Genomic DNA, 20,568 nt, shown 5'->3' on the forward strand with positions numbered 1-20,568 from the left:
GAGGCTGCCCCAGGAAGAAGCAAAGCCGGGGGGCACTGTCGCACACCTGTGAAGATGCTAGAAGGGGGCCAGGAGCCCACCCTGGCCCATGGTGATGTGAAGGAGGCGGGCAGGGGAGCGCAGTCACGCCCCCCCCTGTGAAAATTTCCCCCAGGGGCTCCAGGAGCCCACCCTGGCTCCCCCGCCGATGCGGGGGAGCACCCACCCCCCACCGAAGATGCTCCGGACCCCATCCCTGGGCCCCGAAGTCATGGAGGGGGCCCGGGACCACATACTCGGCCCCAAAGTAAGTCGGAGGTCGGGGAGTGCCGACCGCACTCCACCGAAGATGTACGGGGTCCGGGACCCCATCTCCGGGCCCTGACGTGGAGGAGAAGGCTGGGGGAGTGGCGCAGCACTCCCCTAAGGTCCCAATGGGCTGCGGGAGTCCTCGGGTCTGCCCTCTCGAGCAGGCAGACCAGAAGGGATCGCCTGGCTCCCGTGGCAGCACGGAAGAGTGCTGGCCGCGAGGGGAGCCGGCGGGGGCAGCCGGGGGTGGGCTCCCCAGGCTGCCCTCCAACAAAGGAGGACCGCAGGGGTCCCGGGTGGGACCGGGGTCCCAAGGGAAGACTGTCAGTGGTGCGAGGGGCCCGGGTGGGACCGGGCCCCAGAAAAGAGGAGGAGCACCGGGGGTGGGCTCCCCGAGCCGTATTTTGCTCACCTGGGGGTCCGGGTGGGACCGGGCCCCCCACGAGGCCCTGAGAGCAGCGAAGCGCCAGCGCGGCTCTCCCCGGCACAGCGGGAGAGCCGCTCATCCAGTATTCAGGAGCTGAAGCGTCCCATAATGCCTTGAAAGGCATGGGGAATGGATCGTTTTTGGCGTTTTGGTGGCCCCAGAGGAGAGGGGTCACCCTTAAGTGCGAATAGGTGCTGGGGGGAGCTGCTGGAGAACGCAGTCTCGCCCCCAGCACAAAGCTAAGTCCCACCCTAAGTTTCTTGAGGCGTTAAAAAGAATAACCCCTCAACGCTCTACGAAGATTGCATCACCTCCTAGGCTGGAACTTTGGTTCTACAGCTAGGGGTTCGTGTATAAATGTAGCAAAGATTGAAGGGCTGAGTGGGAGATGTCTCGAAGGGCATCCCCTGGTGGTGAAATGGTGTAATGACATTGAAATGCATTTACTAATGGTTATTTCTTTTGGGAGGGACTGAATTTCACAGTTTGTAAGGTGATGTCCTGTGATCATCTGTGATGCCTTTAGGGGCTGTAATTGCAATGCATTATAATGATATCCAAATGGGCTTAGTACTGTCATTTTAAAGTGTGCGTAAACATGTGTTCTTGCTGCTGCGCTTGGGTGAAGACCCCAGACTATGAGCCCTTAAGATGTAGAAGTGCATACTGTATGGTCAGTAGGAGAGGCTCAGTCAGGGTCATGTGCCACCAAGGCAGGTGTAGCCTGTTTAATGCTTGTTGAGGTAATGGGGGGGGGGTCGCCACTGTGATGGTGCCAGTGCACAGGGCCATCGCTCCAGGTTAAGACCAATTCACTGCATTGGGGGCAAGATGATGTGCATACATTGGAGTGGTGGTACTAGACCCCCCCCCCCCTGCGGGAGGGGTGGAGATGTTATGCAGTGTCCCAAAGTAATTCCATCAGCTTATGTATATTTGTAAATTGGTGTATAGTATTGAGTGGTGTGTGTATGTTTAATAAATGTACTCTTACGTTTATAAAGCAACGTACAGACTGGACAATCAATTATTGAGTGTTATTTTTGAGCACCTGCAAATGGCGATTACTAGCCCACACCACTCCCTTGAGTAAGCCTCAGACTGCTCTGCAACACTACCCTCTGAGAGTCAGGTGCTGCCCTAGGGTGTTTGGTTCCCAGTGAAGGACAAATGTGTCATGTTATTTGTGCAGGCCTCACAGATGCTGCTTCGTTTTCCAAAACTGTTGGAAACAAGTGGCTACAGAGGCAGGGAGCTGTGACCGACTCTCACGACTGGCCTGGTGTCCTGTAGGCACTGCATTGAGCAACGTCCGCCTCGAACAACGCAAGCTCTGCGCTCACCGACTCCATCTCGATGCCGTCAACGAGCCGTAGCCTGCACCGCGAATGGAGGGACACAGCAACGTACAACACCTTGCTACACCGACTCGTACTGGTCTGACCGACGCGGTTACTGCTGCTGACTTCGAGTCCTGTGATCGCACCGGAGTTGGGCACCGCCTTGCATGCTTCGCGACACACTGCCCGACTCGCACCGCACTTCAGCAGGAGGCAAGCTCTTTTCCAAGCCCTTGGAGATACTTCACAAGTTGAAAGTAAAGCACACAACATTCTTTCTCCTCTCTTTGGCAGTCAGGCAACCACTGCAGGCCAATCCCCTAAGCAGCACTTCAGCTTAGGAATAGTCTCTCCTCAGTTTCTTCAGGTTCCTCTCCTCAGCAGGGGTTTCTTCTTGTAGTCCAAAAGTGATCTAATTTCTTGGGATCAGGGTCCCAATATTTAAACCCCAAAATCCTTTGTCCTCTGAGGGCAGAGGGGCCTTTTCCCAGTCCAAAGCAGTTCTGGAGCACTCTGTTTACAAGACTCCTTCTTTCCTTTCACAGTGCAGGGCAAAAACATCAGACGCCCCACAGGAAGTGGAGCCAGCATTGTGAAGGGAAAGCACAGCCCTGGAGCACTTTGTTGACATCATTCCTTCTCTTCTTTCACAGTGCAAGGCAGAGACATCAGCCGCACCATAGGAGGTGGAGCCAGCATTGTGGAAGGCAGGCACAGCCCTATTCAGGTCCCAGGTGCAACTCCTCCCACCCATCTAGATGCAGATCTCTCTATTCACCAATGGGCTGACTCATTCTGTCTTTTGGAATCCCCCGGTCCTGTCACTCAAACTCCAGACAAGGAATACACAACCTAGCAGAGGCAGGCTTTGGATAGTTAGACAAGAAAATACCTACTTTTTAATAGTGGTATTTTCAAAAACAGAATGTTCAAGGCATACTAAACTCGAATTTCTACTGTGTACCCTGAGTGAGTTAGGATTATAAAATGTAATAATCTAACTGCCCATTCTGGAGAACAGGTAGCCTTGCAATAGTGAAACAAGAAAATGGCTGTAATTCACTATTAGGACATGCCACACACACCAGGGCATGTCCTACCTTATACTTACAATGCACCCTGCCCTTGGGCATACCATAGGGGTGTCTGATATGAAGAAAATTGAAGGTTTAGGGACTGGCTAGTGGGTGCACTTGCCCAGTCAGCATGGCAGTACCAGACTGCACACAGGCTCTACAATGGCAGACCTTAGACACATTTTACAAGGCTGCTTCTGTGGGTGGCACAACCAGTGCTGCAAGCCCACCTGCAGCATTTGGATTTACAAGCCCTGGGCACACTCAGTGCACTATACTAGGGTCAGACAAGTAAATCAAACAAGTAAACCAAACAAGACAATCATGGAATCACTAATCCATACATCAATTTACAAAAGGGAGCACTTGCACTGTGGCACTGGACAGCAGTGGCACAGTGCCCAAAGCTTCTAACACCAGCAAAAACACGAGGCAACAGCAAAAAATGGAAGGGAGACCCACGCCAATGGTGCCAGGTCTAACACACACACTATACTGATTAAAGAGTAATCAAATTTTTTGCTATTTTCATCCAGAAGTAGTGAGGATTACTTATGATTACAATGAAGACTTCCCTAAAGTAGAACAAGGATAACTGATAAATAACTACTCGTTCTGGTGATGCCTATTGATAACCATTAGCACTAAACAGAATAAAAAACAAATTCATAACAAGAGTGATGGAAGTAGAAGTTGCATGCAAAGTATTAATAGCCTTAGGATAACACAACAAAATGCAAGAGACTATCAATTTACAGACCAACTTCTTTGAAGTAGCTAAAACCGTCCACACAGGTACATAACTGACATATAAATCCCTGTTTTTCCTTGCACCTATGGTTTTCTCTAACTACATTTTCTAAACTCTCTTTGAGTTTTGTAAATTGACTTAATTGGATGTCCATGAGCAGAGACAGGACATTGTTCAACTCTTAAGTGGGGGATGACTCTTCAAATTCCCTTTAGAAAGCTTTTGATAGCCAGGACTCTGAAAAAAGAGGATTGTCAAGAACATTTTCTACAAGCAGTAATAACTGTAACTTGTAAAGTTAAGGACGAGAATTGCAATCTGACATGGCCAAGCACAGAAGTTAAAGAAGTACCACTTCGTTGTTGACATCTGTTGAGGTTAATGTTGGTGTGTTAGTATCTGGTACAATACATACATACTCAATATTGTGGTCCCCTTCAGAGCAGGAGCTGCAGACCTTCGCTGCTCCCAACGACGGAGAGCTCCGGGGGGCCTCCAATTTGAAACTAGTCACTCAACATAACCCACATAATGATAACTGGTTTCTCTGTTTAGTTATGACAGTTGGTCATTGACCTTTGTCCCTAGCAATATTATTGTTGATAACCAGGTTTGTCTTCCTTTGGTTGAAGGCAGAGGGCTTCATCCAGGGACCTCTTTGCAAACAGAGGGGAGGGTTCAGGAAGGAGACAGGAAACGTTTGTACCACCACTGGCTCTATGGTACATGTAAATTGTTTTTCTCTGATGACATGGAATTTTAGGAGGATGCATATTCCAAACAAATGATACAGAATTCCTTCCCCAAATGAGAGGCTCTAGATAGCCCTGCTCCAGGAATCCCATACAACTCTTGCTGAAGGTGTTACACTCCAGAAACAATGGTAAGGTCAGATTATTGCCCCCAACTTCTCTACTTATGCCAATGGGGGCTTAATCTGGCTCAGGTGAAGCAGGTACAATCGTAACAGTCCTTGAGGGTAGATCTGTTCTGCACGTCCATCTGAAGCTTTTCATATGTGTAGTGAGTGAGGAGCAGTTTGTAGATCTCGTCACCTTTGTCTAAAACATGCTGTAAGCCTTGTACAGCATCCAAATTGAAGAAGAACAGGGCTTCTAGCCTCTGGTAATACCGATGTCTTGAGAGAAGCTGGGAGTCAGGATTAATCATGTTTGGCTGCACCTAAGTGATTTAGTAGTGCTACACAGGCCTGGCATCAACATATGTTTGGAGTGGCACCAGGATTGCTACAGATGCAGGCAGAGTTGCTATCAGGGCCGGTATGGAAGGGATTAGTGAGGATCTTTTGACCTGAGTGATGTCAGGACGGCGTCGGCACAGGGCTGGAGAGGGTGCTGTGGGAAGGCCCGCTGGCGTAAGTGCAAATACAGGCCTCTGTAGCTCCAAGGGAGCAAGTAGCATCTTGAAAATTCTAGCATGGCCTTCAAGGCCTCTATCTGTTGCAGGGTTGTTAAGGGCCCAGGGAATTGGTGAACCAAGACCAACTGTAGAACGGGCTTGGAGTTGGTAGATGCGGGAGGCAAACGGCTGAACTGCTGTTTGCCTGGCTTTGAGTGTGGAGAAGGGGACGAATCCCACTTGGCCTTCCTCCACTTGTGATCTGCTTTGGATTTTAACTTACCGGAGGACCGCGAGTAGGACCGACAATGAGTGCGGGACCAGCCAAACCACTTGTGGTGAGAGCACTCCTGTGACTTAGAGAGGAACCACAGTTTCAAACGCGATCTATTCTCATGTTCACCGGCCTATGGCTTCGCTGTCCACTCCCTCATCACCCGTAAGCGAATCAGAGTACCTTCAAGTACAACTACAAGTCTTCACCGGATTTCAGGCACCATAGACAAGTGTTGAGGGGGTCATAACTAACATCTATTTCCTGCTGTCGCAGCATGGCTTAAATCCTCTCATTTCTTGAGGAAAGCAATATTCCCTGGCAAACTGAGAAATGTAGATGCTGGAAGACCAACAAGTTAGCAGAAGAGCTCCAATTCTGTGTTGAAGGGCTCGGAAAGGAAGGAACTGATGTCAGTGTGCAAAGCTGATCCTATATGCAGTTTGACTCTGCCACTCCAGGAACAGGAGAGCAGTGTGATGCCACCTTGTATGCACCTGGGAGCTATAGCTTGAAAATCTCATGGTCCTGTCTGGTGCCTGGGAACATACTTAAGGTGAGGAAACTGAAGTAAGTAAGCATTAGAAATAAAACATAATGGTTGTGCGGTCTGTGTGCACGAGGGTTATATTCAAGCGCCTCACTGAAACATCTCTGAAAAGTGAGAATAGTACTAAACAAAGACTACTAACATAATTTAAATCAAGTAAGATATTGAAGGGTTAGGAAACACAATACTCTCCTTTACTCATGAAAATAAACATGCTATTCATTGGGAACTACTTTATACACATCTATTCTACAAGTCAGTGCTACACAGTCTGTATTAGTACTGACTGTGAACCCATTGTTCAAGAAACAATCTTGATTGATACAGCTTGATCAAAGAATTAAAATATATCTGCTTCCTCCGACATTGGATTTACATTTGGAATTACTTATTTTGTTCACAAAAGGATAAGTTCCCTTAGTCACTCAACTTTCTATTTTCATGAAATTCCTAGTAGAAAACACAATTTGCAATTTACATTGGATAAAAAGAAACACATAAAAGAGTCACCAGTTATTTGACGATTTGCTGTGAACGTTAGCTCCCATACTGATCAATTGTTCCACTTGACTTAAGAAACCCCGTCCTGCAGCAACCATAAGTGGGGTTGCACTGGTTTCACTGTGTCTGTAGTCAACTAAAATGCAAATGAAAATACATTTTTAATTTATTTGATTTTGTTATTACAAATCAAAGCACAAGTCTGTGCCAATCATGAGGCTACAGATACTAGGATATCGAAAACAATGAAAAAACTAATAGGGTGTGAGAGACATAATTACATTCCACACTGTCAGTTTCTATTATTGATATTACATTCTGGCTAGATACAAAACTGTAAGAAATTGGGTTGTTGGTTGACTGGGTTGTGAGCACTGGTCAAGCGGCAACCACACTCCTTGTCAGGCTAAGGCACAAGCAAACCCCAAATTAACCTCCGCTCAATTCCTTGGTAGCTTGGCACAGAGCAGTCAGGCTTAACTTAGAGGAATTGTGTAAATTATCTGTGCAACACTTCTAACAGTAAAGCAGTAAAAAAACAACACAAAAAGATCCCACACCAGATTAAAAATAATAGAGCTTAATTTAATAAATAAAACAGGACTAAAACAACAAAATACCAATTAGTAGAACCGGAGATATAACATTATGAAATTTCTAGGGATAACAGCGTCAAAAGCACAAAGCGCCAACTTTGGATAGCTGTTTCCGGCGGACCACAAAGGCTCATGTTTTGTCCGACCACCATGGAGCGCAGACTGGCTACAGGGATGCAGTTAGGCCCACTTAATAAAGTACCTTAAATCCTGGTTGCGGAGCTTTTTGAGGTTTCATGCTGGGGATGCGTCGTGCAGCCAAAGTGATGCGTTGGTTGAGAGTTGCAGAGAGACTGTGGTGTGAGATCCTATTGGGTCTATGGCAAGGATCCTGTCAACAGGGCTTGCAATGCGAAGTCCGGAATCAAGTATTGGGTAAAGTCAGGGCGATGCATCGGTTCCGAAGAGCTATGATGTGGAGTCCGTTTTCAAACATACTGTCCACAAGAGATATGTGGGCCTGCGCTGAGGGTGCGTCATGCAGCGGTGGTTCCGAAGGTGATGCTAATTGCGGCGGTGAATCAAGTCCTTGCGACGAGCCTAATCCCTGCATCTTCAGAGATGCGTCAGTTCTGCTCAGGGTTGAGCTGCGCAGCAGAGGAGATGAGTCGGTTCCACAGGATGCACAGAGGCTGGTAGAGCACCGTAAGCCCACTTCCAAGGGTCCAGGACTAAGGTGGCACCACTTGGTAGGGTAGCCTCACAGATGGCAGTGACCAGGGACAGATACATGGGTGTTGGAAGCTTGATATGTCCCCTGAGGCTTCAGTTCAGAAGGACAGCCAACTAGCCTTTGGAATCACTCTGGGTTAAAGAGATCCAGGTCCAGTCCTTCTCACCCAGGCAAGAGGGCAGCAGGTCAGCACAGCAAAGCAGGAGTCCAGCAGAGTGCAGTCCAGCTGAAATGGCAATCCTTCAACAGCACAGCAGTCCCTCTTTCTAGTAGAGTATAGACAGATCCAGAAGTGCACTGAAGAGTTGGTGTCTCAGGTCTGTCTTTTTTAGGGAATTGTGCTTTTTAAGAGGGGGAAGGGGGAAGCTTCTAGAGGCTTATCTTTGAAGGGCACAAATGCACTGCATTCCCTGCCCTGGCTCCAGACTAACTACAAGGGGTATGCAGTCATGTGTGTGGAGACAGGACACAGTCCATTTAAGTGTAAGTGGGGCTGTGCCCAGCCCAGCTCCTACCTCCTATCCTGACAGTGACGGCCAATCCAGTCAGTCCTAAGCTCCCACTGTGTGTGGCTGTCGGGGAGGAATAGTTCAGCTGTCAGCTTTATCAGTCATGTAGCGCAGGTAGGCTGCAGGCACCAAACAGCAAAGGCAATATCATGTCAACTTTTTAAAATTGGACTTTTCAGAATTGTAATTTAAAATCCAGCTTCACCATAAGTTAGGATTTTAAATTAGGGTTCCAAAGCCACTAAATATGAACACATTCTCTCTTCCCATTTGGAAATTTTACTTATAAGATGTTATAAGGCAACTCCAGGGTTACCCTTTGGCAGAGATATGCCCTGCAGTAGTGAAAAACAAATTTAAGGGTTTTTCACTTACAGAACATCTAAAACTTACAAATACATGTCCTACATTTTAAATACCATGCACCCTGCCCTCTGGGCTGTCAAGGGCCTACCCTAGGAGTGACCTATATGTATGAAAAGGGAAGGTTTGGGCCTAGAAAAAGGTTTATTTTCCCAGGTCGAAATGGCCGTTTAAAACTACACTCACAGGCTCTGCAATGGCGGGCCTGAGATCGGTTTAAATGGCTACTTAAGTGGGTGGCACAATCAGTGCTGCAGGCCGACTAGTAGCATACAATATACAGATCCTGGGTACATATAGTACCAATTTACTAGGGACTTATAAGTAAATTAAATATGCCATTTGGGGATAGGCCAATATTACTGTGTGTTAAGGAGAGAGCACAAGCACTTTAGCACAAGTCAGCAGTGGTAAAGTGCACAGAGTTCTAAGGCCAACAAAAACGAAATCAGCAAAAAGTAGGAGGAGGAGAGCAAAACATTTTGGTGTGACCCTGCAAAAAGGACCATGTCCAATAACAACAAGCTGTTATTCACATCTACCATTACACAAAGTTTGAGAGTACACTGCAGATTCGTGATCAACAGTTGCTGCACATGGGGACATTTCCAAACGGTTTAGTGCCCCCATATAAAAGTCAGGTGGGTACACTCACCACTATACAAAATAAGGGTCTTTTAAAGTTTGCCACTGCTAGGGAGCCAATTTTGGGGATAAATTCACTCCAACACCACTAATGACATTCTAGTGCCTACAGTAAACCTCCAATTACAGATAGAATCCTTTCTGTCTGTTTAATTATTTTGCTTCATTGTAATGCTTTGAAAAATGTATGTAAGACAGCCTTCAGACTCACTTAAGGAGAAAGGTTGCTCAGGAAAGACCCTTGGGACACGATGAGACAGCATTTCCTTTTTTCACCTCACCAGACCATTGGGATGGCTTTTTAATGTCTCATATACCACAAAAAAACAGTCCTGAGCTGCAATTTTTCTGTCGCACTTATATAGCAGTCCTGCAGAGAGAGTGTAAAGTGGTCACAGTATACCAAATTACTGTGTGCTAGGCTGTGTGGTTCTGGACTCTGAGGCATCCAAGTGTGTCTTGGATGAAAGCTTCAATTTGATTGCATTTTAGTAATCAAATACTGGCACTGTGACAGCCAGCGACATTTCATGTGACAGATGTAGTAAGGGAAGAAGAACCTGCAATACACTAACGTCATGGAATTCAACTTTTGCAACTGCCATTATCTGAGGCATAAAAGGTAAGATAAAATCAAAAAATAAATATGCCGCGTTAATGTTGATCGTAATGAATTCTTTGGTCCATTAAAAAAACATTTATTTCAGAAATTTTTTAACAAAAAGAGAAAACATCCCTACATCATAATTCAATGTCAGTTAACTAAGAGAATAAAATACAAATCAAACTACAACCGATAAAAAATGTAAAATGTAAAACTAATTTGTTGTAACATACTCCCTACCTTGCCTTACCTCTTCTCTGTTACCCTTAGTACACCCCTTCCACCCCTCTTCTTTCCTGTAGGTTAGAACGCTCTGGGAGTTCAGGTTAGAATGTTGGCCTCACTGTTCATTGTGGAGAGTGGATGATCAGAATAAAGACATAAACTTACAATCCTTGGCTTCTTCTTCTTCATTAGCACTTTTAACACTGGTGACGATCCTATGCAGGGGGCAGCCGGTCATCTCCCCTTCCTGTACTCTCTCCGAAGGATTTCAGATTTTGCTGTTACATCTGCACCTCCTGAACTTCTGATGAGGCAAGCAGTCCTCCCAGCTTTTCAACGTCGGAATACCACTTGTGGATTCCTCTCCTACAATCTCCTATTTTGAATCCTTGCTGGGGGACTGGTTTGACTATTGACCAAGCTGTGAGCATTTCCAAACCTCTCATGCTGTTCGGTGTCACTGACGGGGTTGCCTGCCAGCTCACATTGTCCTGTCAGGTGCACGCCTGTGTCGAGGGATTCCTGTGAGGTGCTACACAACCTCCTCTTGGTCGTCATCTGATCTCTCCAGCGGCTCTCCAGGCGAAGGTTTCATGTCAGCTGGAAGTTTCCCTGTCAGGAAGAAAGGAGTGGTGGAGTGCCCGACACAGCCTCCTACCGGGTTCTGCTGATCTTTCTCTCACGGAGATTCAGTTGAGTTTCTGTCATTGTGAAGATTCCTGATCCAGCACACCAGCCTCCTTATAGCCGCCTTTTGGAGAGCCCCGTGAAGTTCTTAGATGTTCAGAGTTCTTTTCGGCTCGATTTATCTTGGGCAAGAGGACAGCATTTTTCAGGTGTGTGACGCAGTCTCCAACATAGAACCGCTGATCTCTCTTGTGGAGCCCCTGCTGTAGTTCCTGTCAGCGTTAAATTAGTCCCTATTCCGGCACCCCAGCCTCATCACAGCCGCCTATGAGGAGAACTCTGGGTGTTTCTTCTACGTCATACTTCCTTGCCCTGGGTCTCCTCAGAGAGTCTCTATCTGTAGAGTTTTCTGTGTGACTGTGCCTTCGCTACAGCATTCTGATTCTTACTGTGGGGTGTACACTGCGTGACTGTACTATTACTACAGCCTTTGCCACCAAGTAGGCTCTCATTTTATTTCTGCCCATCTTTTGTTGCCTCTCCAGCGCCCTCCCGCGTGTCACCTACCCCTCAGCTGTCAGTTCGTCCCTACTGTGGACAGCTTATGTACTATTTACTTACTCCGCGTATTCTGCCACGGTGACACGCACACCCACCTACCTTCCATCTGGGCGTTCCTGTTCTGTTATCTGGCCAGATTATACACACTGACTCTTGTGAGAGTTTGCCTTTGGTGATTCCTGAGTATATTACTGAGAGACTTTGCGCTTTTCCTTTTTACAGCGTTCATTTTATCCTCATGCTACTACGTCCTCGGACACTTTTGTCCTCTGTCTCCTCCTTACTAAGGTTCCCCTGTCCTCTTACTTCTTCCCCAGCTTTCTCTAGCCTTTGCTATCCCTCCTTCTCCCAGTTTTACCTGCACTTATTACTCCTGTGGGCTTCTTTTCTGTGGTTCTCTTGCAGTCTCCTTATCCATATCTCTGTTTCCTCCTTCTCTCGTGTTTTCTTTACAATTTCAGTATGGGTACACCAGGCATAAGTCAACCTGCATAATTCTTAAATGAAAGTGGGGAGCCAGAGATTCACTGGAAAGAATGTACCAAATTACTCGAGTCCTATTTGATTGCCATGGGTGGAGAAAGATTCTCAGCAGTGCGCAAGAAGCACATTCTTTTACATAATTTGGGAGTATATGGTTGCAAAGTGTACAAGACATTGCCAGAACCGGAGGTAGAAGAGGATGAGGACCTGTATGTGTACGACATTACTCTCATAAAGTTAGAAAAACATTTTCCTGATAAAATAAATGTTGTTCTAGAGCACCACAAATTTTTCAACTGCGTGCATGGGAAGAATAAATCTGTCAAGAGTTATATAGCACTGTTAAGAGATCTCACCCAACTGTGTGATTTTGGGGAACTTAATGACTCACTGATAAGAGACCAATTAGTCAGATGCACAATTAACAGTCGGATACAGGAAAAGTTATTAGCAAAAAAACCCATACTGGAAGAAGCGATTTCCCTAGCCCAAGCGATTGAACACACGGCAAAATGCATGAAAGAAATACAAGTAACTGAAGAGGTAGTGGCCTCTGTACAAGTTGATGAGCCTAACAGTAACTTTCTGAAGATAAAAAAACAAAGGGGAACCCTACAACAGATCCATGAGAGAACACCTTGGCCTAAAATGTTACAGATGTGGTAGTAATAACCACTTGGCCAACAGCCCATAATGTTCTTCCTAAAATGTCACTTGCAAGAAGTGTAACAGGAGAGGCCATTTAGCCAGAGTTTGTAGGGACAGAGACAATAGCCAAGTCAAAGCAGTTAACGTTGAGAGTGTACAACACCAGAAATTTGTATTCCAAGTAAAAAGTACAAGCAGTGGTACCAGACCTGAATATCCCAAATGTAAACTATTCCTTGATAACAAAACCGTAGAAATGTTCACAGACTCTTGTTCTCCCTTCACTTTGTTAAATATTGAAGATTATAAAAGATTTCTGGGAGATCAAAGTACCGAAATAACAAAACCTGACATTACTTCACAAGACTACACAAAGGATCCCATTTCCCTGGTAGCACAAATACATTTTAAAGGAAGGGCCACTGTAGGTAAAGTGTATCTGGTAAGTGAAGGATCAAATCTTCTAGGCTGGCAACACCAGAAGGAGTTGGACATCATACTCTACCCCAACAATAGAGATCAAGTTATTCTAGTGGAATTTTCTGAATGGGGCAAGACACTATGTGACGAATTTCCAAGTCTTTTCTCAGTTGAACTGAGACTTTTGAGAAGCTTTTGAGGGACATCTCTGGGGGACAGCTTGACTCTTACCAGAACGCCGTGAGGGGAACGGCCAGACACCCGAGAGCGCCGGGAGGGCAACAGCAGTAGTTCTATCGGGAACTACATTTCCCAGCTACTCTGGCCACCCCGCACACCTGCCACGAGACCAGCGCGCCTGGAGGCGCTACAAAAGGCAGAGGCTGCACGCGCTTTTGCGGGGGACATCTCTGGGGGACAGCTTGACTCTTACCAGAACGCCGTGAGGGGAACGGCCAGACACCCGAGAGCGCCGTTAGGGCAACGGCAGTAGTTCCATCGGGAACTACATTTCCCAGCTACCCCGGCTACCCCGCACACCTGTCAGGAGACCAGCGCGCCTGGAGGCGCTACAAAAGGCAGAGGCTGCACGAGCTTTTGCGGGGGACATCTCTGGGGGACAGCTTGACTCTTACCAGAACGCAGTGAGGGGAACGGCCAGACACCCGAGAGCGCAGTGAGGGCAACGGCAGGAGTTCCATCGGGAACTACATTTCCCAGCTACCCCGGCCAACCCGCACACCTGCCACGATAACAGCGTGCCTTGAGGCGCTACAAAACGCAGAGGCTGAACGAGCTTTTGCGGGGGACATCTCTGGGGGACAGCTTGACTCTTACCAGAATGCTGTGAGGGGAACAGCCAGACACCCGAGAGCGCCCTGAGGGCAACGGCAGTAGTTCCATCGGGAACTACATTTCCCAGCTACCCCGGCCACCCCGCACACCTGCCACGAGACCAGCGCGCCTGGAGGCGCTACAAAAGGCAGAGGCTGCGCGAGCTTTTGCGGGGGACATCTCTGGGGGACAGCTTGACTCTTACCAGAACGCCGTGAGGGGAACGGCCAGACACCCGAGAGCGCAGTGAGGGCAACGGCAGGAGTTCCATCGGGAACTACATTTCCCAGCTACCCCGGCCACCCCGCACACCTGCCACGATACCAGCGCGCCTGGAGGCGCTACAAAAGGCAGAGGCTGCACGAGCTTTTGCGGGGGACATCTCTGGGGGACAGCTTGACTCTTACCAGAATGCTGTGAGGGGAACGGCCAGACACCCGAGAGCGCCGTGAGGGCAACGGCAGTAGTTCCATCGGGAACTACATTTCCCAGCTACCCCGGCCACCCCGCACACCTGCCACGAGACCAGCGCGCCTGGAGGCGCTACAAAAGGCATAGGCTGCACAAGCTTTTGCGGGGGACATCTCTGGGGGACAGCTTGACTCTTACCAGAACGTCGTGAGGGGAACGGCTAGACACCCGAGAGCGCCGTGAGGGCAACGGCAGTAGTTCCATCGGGAACTACATTTCCCAGCTACCCCGGCCACCCCGCACACCTGCCACGAGACCAGCGCGCCTGGAGGCGCTACAAAAGGCAGAGGCTACTCTTGCCCCGCGAGTCGCGCGCGTGAGCAGCCCGGGAGAAGCCCGGGACAAGGGCGGGACAGTCTACGGCAGTCCACGGCAGGACCAGGCAGGGCTGGGCCGCCCATCGTACATCTGCCGACAAGATGGGTAAGCGCAAAAATGGAGTGACTGCGGATGAAGGGGGGAAAAAGGCAAAAGTTGCTAAACAATCTGACTCCATTATGTCCTACCTTACCACCGCGGTTGGGGCTTTGTCTAAAGAAATCGCAACGGCACAGGAAGAACTGGGCTTATTAGCCGTCTCTCCCACCACAACACAACCAACCTCAGTGCAAGGTATCCCCTTAGAGCCTGATGTCATTATAATGAAACCCACTTCTGCCTCTAGTTTGACACAAGCATGTGCCCCACAAGTTTTGCAACCCATAGTGACTCTGGACCCACCTGCAATCTCAAAAACGACATCGAAAAAGAGGAAGAAGGGAGAGGGGGACCCCGAAGTCAGAAAAGTGGTGGAGGACACTTTGAAGGATCACCTTGATGCTCTTTTTGAGGAACGGATTGAACCTTTATTAGTGGGCATTGCGAAGGACATCGTTGACACTATGAACACATGCCTCGAAGGATTGTTAAAAAAATGTGTCTTGATAGACGAATTAGTTACAAAATTTGATAGTGCCCACAAAGGTCACACATTGGGATCTGAATGCCACCCAAAATTGCGGGCTAAATCAGTGTTACCATCACCCATTAATAACACCATGGCAGTAAACAGCGTAGGGCCATGTATGAATGAGAAACCTCAACTACTTACATCCAATATCTCACAGGGGTTTCCTTCGTTAGCAAGGGAGCATACGCATTCAGAATGTAAGATTCACCTAAATCTGCCCCCAGCAGTAGTACCTTTTGTGGCAGTTTTTATAGGGCCCCCCCGCTAAGAAAAGGAGAGGTCGAATCCACTGCTACCCTTATGAGGAAGGCAAAAAAATGGTGTGATGACTCCAGCAGTGGAGAATCAAACACTTCTTCCAGCATTATTTTAGCGAGAAGGGTGGGCTGGGTGGGGAAGCGAGCCAAAACCGTGAAAGGTGACTGTGTGGTGATAAATTTTGATAACGCCTATTGCCCGAATAGCTTGTTTTGGGATGGGTCAGATATACGAGAAAATGATACCCTCAGAGCGGTCCCCTTAGGGTTCTTTTATCCTCCATTAAGGGGGCATACCCGACTTAACACACACATGAATACAATCCCCAACATAGGGACAGTGGGAAATGGGTGGCAAACAGTATCTAGTAAAGTAAGGCAAAATAGACCTACACACAATAGCGAAGGCCTAAACTTGGATCTAGTAAACCGATTTGACCCATTAGCAGATTTAAACACTAACGACTGACAATCAGTCTCAACAGTGACCCCAACACCAGTACCCCCTGAGGTGGTGGCTCCATCCCTATGTACATTCCTGACCTGGAACGTCGCAGGGACGAGAGCTAAAAGGTCAGACCCAACTTGGGTTAATTACATCTCCAGACACCAGGTGATCGCCATCCAAGAAACTTGGGACACCTCACCAACCTTCCTATTAGATCTTTTTTTAAGCTTCACAGTACCAGCAATCCCAAGTAATGCAGGGAGAGCGAAAGGGGGGCTTACTTTACTCTTCTTTTTAGAGCTAGCGGGGTCTTTTAATCAGTTGGATTCAGGTTCACCCAATATCTTGACAGTAGAATGGACTGTTTCCCCAGGGTGCACCCTACTTGTAATTAATTTTTATAATGCATGGGGAGGACAAAGAGAAACTGACCATGTGGATCACCTGGAGAACTTTTTGAATAATTATAGTCCAAATACACATATTCCTTTTGAGATCCTTTTGATGGGAGATTTTAAGACTCACCAATGTAAACTACTGTGCCACTCAGGTGTTTCAGAGGCCCCTAACGGAGCAGACATCCCTCACTTTGAACATACCAAAACAGGGGAGGCGCTTGAACTACTGCTAGCCAGTTTTAACATGTATGAACCATTCAATACAGGAATAAATGAGATGGTACCCACTTATAAAGGCTCGACAAATGGGTCGGTTATCGACTACATATTCATTTCCCCAGGCCTTATTTCAAAGGTGAAAGATTATAAGGCATTTGCCTCACCCCATAGCGACCACAACCCTCTGTCGGTGGAGTTACACTGGAGTGACTTATGGCGCAAACAAGTGGGACAATCCCGGGTTTGCACCATGGCGGTGCCCAGTGACCAGGGCAGACGGCTTAAATGGGGTAGGGTTGTGGAGGAACGTTTATGGACACTTTACTGCCTAAAATTGTGGGATCACTGGAAATTTGTATGGATTATACTACTCCAAACCCCCAAATCAAAGCAGCTTTTGATTCCATCTGTGCACAAACCGCCAGGGACGTCACAAAACCCTTATTACAATTCCCTACAAAGCCTCACAAATGGTTTGACACTAAATGCTCACGGTCCTATAGAGCTCTGAAACGGGCCTTAAAGGCCAAGGTAAGAGACAAGGTTGTAATTTCAAACTTGAGGCGGGATTATAAAGCAAATATCAAGGCAAGGAAAAATGAGATAAAAAAAAACGCATGGAATGATCTCCTTACTATAGTTGTCCTTAGAGACAGTAAACGATTTTGGGACATTATAAATCATTCTTTCTTTTCGGGGGATGATAATACGGTCACAGATTGTGTGATTCCCGATGAGAAGTGGGTGCAGCATTTTAGCAACGTATATGGAGGTAAGCGTAATGAAACAGCTGGAACAATGGAGAGGGACCATTATTTAGCTGCAGTAGAGTTTACTGAGGAGGAGGTCCGCAAAGCTATAACGGAGTCTACAAAAAATAAGGCGCCTGGCCCCGATGGTGTGCCAGCGGACTTTTTTAAATACTGTCCAACTCTTTGGTCCAAAGTACTAGCTAGAGACTTTGGGGAAATAAATGAAGGAATCTTCCCCGAAACATGGGCAACATCCATCATCGTACCCATTTTTAAAAAGGGAAACCGGGAGGACCCAGGGTGTTATCGCCCCATTTCCCTCATTGACTCTTCCTTTAAGATCTTGGGCAGAGTCCAGGGGTGGGGGAATCATATCGCCCGACGCCCGAACCATGTAGATTTTTATAATGGGCAAGAAGATTTAGTGTCTATTTTGTCCGACGGACAAGAAGACATTAAATCACTGAACACGGGTCTCTGCCCTCCAGCTCCCTCGCTCTGTGATCTGGAAGCGCGATGCCGCTGCCTGCCCCAGAAGTGGAGCTGCGGGAGACACAGAGATAGGCAGAGAACTGCACTGTCTCTGCAGCTGCTGGCAGGTAGAGGCCAGTGTGCGCAGGAGCAGATGGACGGGCACAGGGCCCCAAGAGTGGAGCCGTGGCTGGAGACATAGATCGGGCCCGTGAGAGGGGCCCGGGAGGCAGCAGACACAAGACCCCAGTACACTGGAAGACAGAGGCCGAGTATGGGGGCTCAGAGACAGACCCCCGAGAGAGGAGGACCAGGCCTGAGGCTGCCTAGAGGACAGACGCTGTCTGGTGTACTTAGAATGGTGGGAGGAAGAAGAGGCTGTCTGCCTGGGGCTGCGGGAGAAAGAGGCTGGTCACGGGGCAGAGACAGGCTCACAGTAGCTATGATCGGAGCAGTGTGCAGGCTGCTCAGAGGGAAGAAATTATCCGAGGGTCAGAACCGGGTGGAGCGAGAGAGACAGCTCTGGGAATTACAGACCAGACGGGCTCGGCAGAGAGCAGCCTGTGAACGGGGATAGGTGTGCCTCCCTGTCAGAGCGGCCTCAGGGAGGGGCTGAAGCTGGGGAGGGAGAAAGGGGCAGCCACCAGAGGAGGAGAACTGGCAGCATGGGACAGGAGAGAGACACCGAGGCAGCCGCTCTGCAGTGCTATATTTGTCAAATTTGAAGTGCAGGTGCTCAAATCTTTGTTGGAGGCACACCTACTTGTCTTTGGCTCCAGTGTATGTAAGTGTGCGTGGTACTATCTATATGTCTTTGAGTGCGTGTCTGCCTGTTGTGTCTTTGTCTGTGCGCGAGTATTTAAGTTTGGGTGGGAGTTTTTAGGACTGTGTATGGAAGTATTTGTGTCTGGGGTGTGGGCATCTATGTATCTGTGTGTCTGCCTGTATGAGTGTGTTATACATGTCCAGGTTAATGTTTGCATGTGTGTTCCAGTTGCAACTAATGAATTCTCATGAAGTGCCTTTCTGTTGTAAAAAAAAAAACTGCATGCTTCTTGGTCCAGATGCTCCCGTGTCAAGAGGAGGGAGCGGAGGTCGACCCTTTCCCATCCGCATGGTTCTTCCATTCCTTCCATTCCCAGAGACCCTGCTCCTTCCTTCCATGCCTCTATTTCTCTCTGAACAGGTGTCTGCCCCCCCTGTTCTTTGAACCACCAGCGCTCGGCGCTCAGCCGCCTAGAAAGGGCTGGCAAGTGCCTTAGGGAGCATGAAGGATATTTCGTGCAGCAGGGGATTAAAATCTCAGCTCTTTAGAATGAGTGGGGTGTCTCTAAGAAGTGAAGGAAGTCATATTGGCAGACAGTGTCTCCGGACGAGGAGTAGTTGAACACTTGAGTTCAACAGTAACACTGTGCCACTGGCAAGTCCCGTAGCAATAGCTAAGCACGGAAATTATTGTACATCAATTACGTGCAACAGCGTGTGTAGACCCGGCCCTGCTAATTAGCTGCCGGTGTTAAGCACCGGCACAAATTAAGCACTGCTGCTCTGGCCCTGCCACTGAGCAGAGAGAAGAGGCTGCAGTTAAGGGACTCCCACGGATGCAGCTGTGGAGCAGACATTACCAATGCTAGGATCACCCTAAACCTGCAGTATGTCATGCGGCTGTAGCAGTGGGGGCATAGGCCACACCTCCTTTCACAGACCATCTTCACTTGGCACCGACCCGTTCTCCATGACCCTCCACTCGCACCGCAATCTTGCGATCTCCCCTTATCCTCGGGGGATTGGCCTGTCCCCCGTTTACCGACTCTTCCCTTTTGCCAGCCCTAACCAAAGAACCAACTCCAGCCTCTACCTGAAACCCGTCTCTGGTACAAGCTACCTCCCTCAGTCAGTTTCAAAGACTGCTATAAATCCAGCCATAAGAGAGGCCTTCCCTAGCACTAACTTATTCAAACGTCTCACAGCAGAATTCCTCGCTTTTTGAAAGATGCTTTCCAGTCTGCCTCTCCTCTCCTGCAATTCGTGCAAGGGCTTGTTGGATCTGTTCTTCCCAGTACATAATGTAATCATGCTTAAAATGATTATACCCTCAGTGATGTACAGTCTTTGTGCATCTTTCTCTAACCTGTGTATCCCTGATTCAGGCAGGATGGGCCCCTTAATGCGCCTGTCTTTTGGGTGGAGAAAGTAGGTCTTCCCCTACTCTCTGTACATACCTCATATACTAACCCCTCTCTAGGAGTCAGGGAAATGGTCCCCTCCCCCTTGCCTCTCTGTACACATCACATTCACCTTAGTGCAGGGACGCAAGCTTTGTGTCTGTCCCATTGACCCCTCTGATCCGGATGGTAGCAGGGAGAAGGGTTCCACCTGCTCAGTGTGCGCTGCATATTCCCACTTCTGGGTGCAGGGGGTGGACTGTCCCTTACCTCATATCTCTCAAACTTTTCTTCTTTGCGCAGGTTGTTGGTTGTCCGCTTTTACCTGTCACTAATTGGAAGGGCTCTGTTCTCCAGTTCTCTATACTCATTTACTTTATTTACACCCCTTGCTTGTGGTATCACATGTAGTTTCAGTTGTGAAATTTAAGTAAGTTGTTGCCCCCCCTTATAAAGGTTAAATTATGCATTTGGGCAATGCTGTTGGAGTCTTGTAAGTTTTTAGCTTTTTTTAATATGGATTTACAGTGATGTCAAGAGGGACAACACACACAAATAAGGGGGAGTTGATGTGTGGTTTATGCTTTTAATCCTTCCAAAGTTGCAAGATTGAGAATTAATTCCCATCATGGTTGTAATGTATATATTCTTCCGATTGTGTGCAAGTAGGCAGTTTATGCTCTT

At 47.9% G+C, this 20,568-nt stretch overlaps 1 protein-coding gene across 9 annotated transcripts in view; it reads right to left on the reverse strand.

Moving 5' to 3' along the window:
- The window catches only part of YTHDC2 (YTH N6-methyladenosine RNA binding protein C2), a 1,208,271-nt gene that overhangs the window by 746,826 nt on the left and 440,877 nt on the right, over positions 1 to 20,568 (reverse strand). For all 9 annotated transcript variants that reach the window (XM_086961045.1, XM_086961046.1, XM_086961047.1 and 6 more), the window contains one exon: positions 6,576 to 6,702. In XM_086961045.1, coding sequence (XP_086817171.1) covers positions 6,576 to 6,702 — 127 coding nt within the window. The remainder of the gene's footprint in view (positions 1 to 6,575; positions 6,703 to 20,568) is intronic.

This window comes from Lissotriton vulgaris, chromosome 3_1 (genome assembly GCF_964263255.1).
Source record: "Lissotriton vulgaris chromosome 3_1, aLisVul1.2, whole genome shotgun sequence".
Taxonomy (NCBI): Eukaryota; Metazoa; Chordata; class Amphibia; order Caudata; family Salamandridae; genus Lissotriton; species Lissotriton vulgaris.